At 32.9% G+C, this 6,117-nt stretch overlaps 1 protein-coding gene across 2 annotated transcripts in view; it reads left to right on the top strand.

Moving 5' to 3' along the window:
• ValRS-m (Valyl-tRNA synthetase, mitochondrial) overlaps positions 1–4,774 on the top strand; it is a 6,783-nt gene extending 2,009 nt beyond the window's left edge. The window contains exons 3-16 of one of the 2 annotated variants that reach the window (XM_018452274.1): positions 250–496; positions 602–830; positions 960–1,139; positions 1,368–1,492; positions 1,551–1,831; positions 1,974–2,244; positions 2,330–2,452; positions 2,653–2,760; positions 2,937–3,096; positions 3,174–3,454; positions 3,707–3,913; positions 4,042–4,153; positions 4,312–4,535; positions 4,657–4,774. In XM_018452274.1, coding sequence (XP_018307776.1) covers positions 250–496; positions 602–830; positions 960–1,139; positions 1,368–1,492; positions 1,551–1,831; positions 1,974–2,244; positions 2,330–2,452; positions 2,653–2,760; positions 2,937–3,096; positions 3,174–3,454; positions 3,707–3,913; positions 4,042–4,153; positions 4,312–4,535; positions 4,657–4,725 — 2,617 coding nt within the window. In that variant the 3' untranslated portion in view covers positions 4,726–4,774. Of the gene's footprint in view, positions 1–216; positions 497–601; positions 831–959; positions 1,140–1,367; positions 1,493–1,550; positions 1,832–1,973; positions 2,245–2,329; positions 2,453–2,652; positions 2,761–2,936; positions 3,097–3,173; positions 3,455–3,706; positions 3,914–4,041; positions 4,154–4,311; positions 4,536–4,656 lie in introns of both variants that reach the window. The other variant, XM_018452276.1, reaches the window with a different exon arrangement.
• Positions 4,775–6,117: the final 1,343 nt, after the last annotated feature.

Raw genomic sequence — 6,117 nt, 5'->3', positions numbered from 1 at the left:
TATATATATATATATATATACTTTATAATTCGAATTTTTATTACCAAATTTATTTACTATATACCATATAGTATATTTACATCGAGAAATATAGGAAAAATAAAAAGGAATATAGTAAAAATTTATATACATATGTATTTGACATGCCATTGTTAACATCAAATGCAGTTTTTATTGCATTACATTTGTTTGCTATAAGTAAATTTACCATTATAGATTTTTCTCTACTGCTCACGCACATGCATACAGGCACAGAATGAAGGGACATCCAGTATTGTGGATACCAGGTCTAGACCATGCGGGAATTGCAACACAGGCGATAGTGGAACGTACATTGCAACGTACACGCAACATTACACGATATGACATGGGCCGTGACGAGTTTACACAATTGATCTGGCAATGGAAGATGGAGAAGGCTGCAGTTATCAAACAGCAGTTGAAAGCCCTCGGCGCTACGCTTGATTGGGATAGAGAATACTTTACCATTGATGAAGTAATACTTTTTTGTTGCTATTTATATATTAATATCTATTGTTACGATTATATATTTGTTCTATACTTGTTATAATATTATTGAATTTTCATTTGTGCTCTCTAGAGTCACAGTGCAGCAGTGATGGAAACGTTTGTACGGCTAAATGAGAGAAATCTGTTATACAGAGCCAAAGACCTTGTTAATTGGTCACCGGCGTTACGCAGCACAATCTCAGATATCGAAGTCGAGGATTTTGTCGTGAACGGCAAGACGCGGCTCCAATTACCTGGCTACAATAATAAGATCACTGTCGGCCAGTTGATCAAGTTGGCCTATCCAATCAAAGATTCAAGTAAATATACTTGTGTGTTTATATATATATATATAAAGAGACAAAAATAATCAAGGTTTTCTTAAAAAAAATCTGCTCTTTTTTTAGCTTTTTAGCAGATGTATAAATTTAGTTTCTTTTATTTCATAGAGGAAGAACTGATAGTTGCAACGACTAGGCCTGAAACAATTTTTGGAGATGTAGCAATTGCTGTGCATCCAAACGATGACAGATATTCGCGATATATTGGTCGATACGTTTTACATCCAATAAGAGAGACCTTTATACCCATCATAGCTGATTCTTCAGTCAAGAGAGAGTTTGGCACTGGTAAAAATTTATAAAAATTAAACTGATAAAATAGAATAAATTTATATATACATTAAATACAAAAATAAAAAGAAAGTAGAGATTTCCAGAAATTATTAAAAAAAATTTTGTCTATTCTATATTTACATATATTTATTTTTTACTTGATTATTCGTTGACTTACTATTTTATTTTATTTATTTGTTTATTTTATTCAATTATTATTAATGAGTAGTATTTGTTTTACAGGTGCAGTGAAAATTACACCGGCACACGATCGCTTAGACTATAACATCGCCAAAAGACATGATTTGCCAGTTATTAGCATTATTGATGAAAGTGGCAACATGACAGATGCATGCAAGGAATTCAAGGTGTGATTCTATATACAAGGTTTATTCATTTTTTATTATTAATAATAAATCATTGTAGGGAGTGCCGAGATTCATCACACGGAAAAGACTAATGGACCAACTATCCGTACGAGGTTTAGTGAAAGGTGTGGAAGATAATCATCGGATGACACTGCCACTATGTTCGCGCACACATGATGTGATTGAGTATTTGCCAAAGGAACAGTGGTTCTTGCGCTGTACGACAATGGCCAAGCGAGCGCACGAAGCCGTGGCGAATGGTGAATTAAAAATCTATCCAAGTGAGGACGGCATTTACGAACAAATGTGGTACAACTGGCTCGAAAATCATAAATATAGGTAAAATTATTATTGTGTTCAATTATTAAATAAATGGATAAAGACGCAGTTAAATAGATGAATAAATAAAGGAATGAACAAAAATAATTAAACAAAAAATGCAATATTTAATCTATCTTTTAAAAAATTTATTTTTTTTTAGAGACTGGTGTGTTTCAAGACAGTTATGGTGGGGACATCGCATTCCAGCATATTCCATAATTCATGGTGATGGTAAAGATAACGATGATGATGTATTCTCTGATAGTAATAGCACCACTTCGTGGATAGTCGCACGATCCGAAGAAGAAGCGCGTTCTCGTGCACAAGAGAAATATGGAAACACAGTGAATTTACGTCAGGACCCAGATGTCCTTGACACATGGTTTTCTTCAACAATTGTGCCATTTACCACGCTTGGCTGGCCAGAAAACGTTAATCTTTAATATTTTTCTCTATACACATTTTATTATATATATAATTTTATGAATATTTTTTTACATATTGCAAAAATTATAGACGGACGATATGGCAAGATATTATCCGTTAACACTGATGGAAACGGGCCATGATATTCTCATGTTCTGGGTGGCGAGAATGGTGATGCTAAGTCTGGAACTGACACAGCGTTTACCATTTAAAGTATAATTACACATGCACAATAAATTATTCATGTCTGCTCTTTATCAGTATTTTATCAGAACCTTGATGTAATTCTTGTATATATATTATATTATATTGAGTAATCCAATCCATTCACATTGAAGTGTAAAATGATATTAAAAGAAGCAATCTCTTTTTGTGTGCTTAAATTGATAATTATAAATTATGCATCCATATAGGAAGTTTTACTTCATGGTGTCTTGTGTGATGGCAATGGCAAGAAAATGTCAAAAAGCTCCGGCAATGTCATCTCGCCAGAAAACATTATCAATGGTTGTACCTTCGAAGTGAGTATTTCTCGAAATTGCACCGATTATATATTTGTTTCGATATATTATAATATAGAAATACTTATAATCTCTGTAATAAAAATTAAATACCAACAAACTGAAATTGCTTTCTTTTATTGATATGTTGTAATTCTATTATTTAAAAATTGATCTTAGACACAATTGTAATGTAGGAACTGAACGAGCAAGCAAGACGTAGTCACGCAGCAGGTATTCTTAGCGCTGAAGAATTGAAGCGAACGCTGCGTGTTAATACAAAAACGTATTCCACGGGAATACCAGATTGCGGTGCCGATGCCTTGAGACTATCATTATGTACACGCAATATTAAAAGTAAGCGCATTAAGAATCTTAAGAAAGAGAGAATATATATCTTGTCTCTTTTCCTTATAGATATTTTCCTCTTATAGATCATACTATTAGTTTTGATGTAGATGATTGTCGGACAAGCAAGTATTTTTGCAACAAGATCTGGCAGGCAAGCAAATATGTATTATTAATGACAAAGGAGGATCAAGAACGATATGAAAATGTAGAAAAGGAAAGTCTGAATGACTTAGATCGATGGATCCTCAGTCGATTATCATGGATGGTTGAAACAGTAAATAATTCGTTTGCCGAACGAAATTTTCATAAAGCGATAACCGCAATTCGTCAATTTCTGTATTATGAATTTTGTGATTTCTATGTGGTATGTTATAAGTCTGCTGTATAAATTTTATTTAATATAATATAATAATAATTTAAGATTTTTATAAATTTTCTGAATTTTGTAAGAATGTTAAGAAACAATTTCCAGATTTTAATTATAATATTAATTATAAGATTAATTAAATATATAAGTCATACAATAATATGATTAATCTTATTAATCTTAATTTGCTTAAATTATCTAAAAGTAATTCTTTATTTTAATTAAAGAAATATTTTCCTTTAAATATAGGAGAGTACAAAATTTGGGTTCAGAAGCGGTAATTCCGCTGGGCATTCCAATACTCTTGCGAAATGCTTGGAAGTATCATTACGCATTCTTGCACCTGTAACACCCTACCTGTCGGACGATTTGTATATAAGACTTGCCAAGAAGGGACTACCAGGATTTCTGTCGGTCACCTCGTTGCTCGAGACTTCCTATCCTATGCCATACGAAGTATGTGAAAAAAGTAGTCTTTATATTATCATTCTTTTTGCTATAATTTTCTCTCATTCTTTTTTTCTGAACACTTATACATGTCATACTTTATTTTTGTTTTTTATTCTCATTTCTTCTTTCATTAGTTCAAGCATCTGAGAGATGTCGAGTTGGAGGAAAGGATACGCGAACTCATGGATGTAACAAATGTGATTAGAAGTTGCATGGCAAACGTAAGCAAAAAATCAAATCCAGAAGGTAAATCTTGTTGATGATAATTGGCCAAGTTGATGCACTAATTAAATAATTTAAATATATATGATAAATTTTAATAAATATTTATATATTTTAATTTTAATAAATATTTATATATTATAATTTTAATAAATATTTAATAAATGTTTGTGTTTGCACAGTTAATATTCTGGTTAACAATATTCGCAATTACAATTTTTATCGGGAAAATGTAAACCTTATCAAAGGAGCGAGCAGAATCTGGAACATGCCTATCCATTTAACAGAATCAGTGAATGATGGCAATTTTAATAGGATGATAAAAGACAATAATTCCGATAGTAACAGTGCTTGCACCGTCCAATATATACATACGAATGATTGCTCATTACTTATTACAGTTATGGTAAATGGAAAAATGCGATGCTTGATCATATACGTTAATATAAATTAAATATTGTACTCACATTATTTATATCATTAATTATAATAAAGCATTTCATATATATATATCTCTCTTTTTTAAGGATACGTCGGTGTTGGAACAAGTTAAGAAAAATATAGCAAAGAAGAATAAATCAGAAAGTACGTGCTAAAAGAAAGAATGTTAAATATGCGTGCAACATTTATATCATTTTCACTCCCTTATGCCCTTCATCTATATGAATGGATATGATCATATTTATAGTATAAGTAAATGATGTAACTAATATATTAAATTATAAATAAAAAAATTGTTCACGTATACCTGATTGTATACGTAATTCTCTTGAACGCAAAGGCGTTCTTATACAAACTCGCACATATTTAATCCACCTTTGTGAATCCAGTATTCAGTATTTTCTTTCTGTTAAATTTTCTTTCTCTTTAAATGTTGAAATACGAGTTAAAACACTTAATAAAATAAAAATTGTTCCTAAATGAAATAATGGATTATATAATTGATAAACAAATTCTGGAGTTTGTTTTCAAATAAAAAAATGGGTGCATTCAATACCACGATCGCTCACTGAGAGCTCTGTTTGGTCTATATTTTTAGTTCTAACGGAATATGCCAATAAGATGCAAGCGCTCAATGAGTGATTGTACTGAATGCACCCAATATGGCATTGTGATCACATGATGTAGACAACCAATCAGTACTCATATTGGAAAAAATGGCAGCGGCGACCTAACTTAATGGCTGCGTTCAGCAGACTCAACAGTTTTGCAACCGTTTTATGATTGTCTGCTGAGATAGGACCATTCTTCTAGATCTAAAAGTATGATCCAATTAGCGCGAAGGAAACTTCCAACAGTTGCAAAACGAACGTTCTGCTGAACGCAGCCAATCATAAAACGGTTGCAAAACTGTTGAGTCTGCTGAACGCAGCCAATCATAAAACGGTTGCAAAACTGTTGAGTCTGCTGAACGCAGCCAATCATAAAACGGTTGCAAAACTGTTGAGTCTGCTGAACGCAGCCAATCATAAAACGGTTGCAAAACTGTTGAGTCTGCTGAACGCAGCCAATCATAAAACGGTTGCAAAACTGTTGAGTCTGCTGAACGCAGCCAATCATAAAACGGTTGCAAAACTGTTGAGTCTGCTGAACGCAGCCAATCATAAAACGGTTGCAAAACTGTTGAGTCTGCTGAACGCAGCCAATCATAAAACGGTTGCAAAACTGTTGAGTCTGCTGAACGCAGCCAATCATAAAACGGTTGCAAAACTGTTGAGTCTGCTGAACGCAGCCAATCATAAAACGGTTGCAAAACTGTTGAGTCTGCTGAACGCAGCCAATCATCATAAGAATGACCGCGTATAGGCGTTATATTTTTTGAAAGTTTCTGACTTATCGCCTTTTGTAAGGCCCTGCGCACAATGGAAGAAATATTAGGAACAGGAATAGATATTAAGATTTCAACCTATCAGAAACCGTGTATTCCGGTGTAACCGGTATCTGATAGGTTCAAATCTTAATATCTATTCCTGTTCCTAATGGCTGCG

Source organism: Mycetomoellerius zeteki, unplaced genomic scaffold, assembly GCF_001594055.1.
Source record: "Mycetomoellerius zeteki isolate Tzet28-1 unplaced genomic scaffold, Tzet1.0 scaffold343, whole genome shotgun sequence".
Classification (NCBI taxonomy): Eukaryota; Metazoa; Arthropoda; class Insecta; order Hymenoptera; family Formicidae; genus Mycetomoellerius; species Mycetomoellerius zeteki.
Note: the sequence above shows the minus strand (reverse complement) of the source record. Positions and strands in the feature narration are given on the sequence as shown.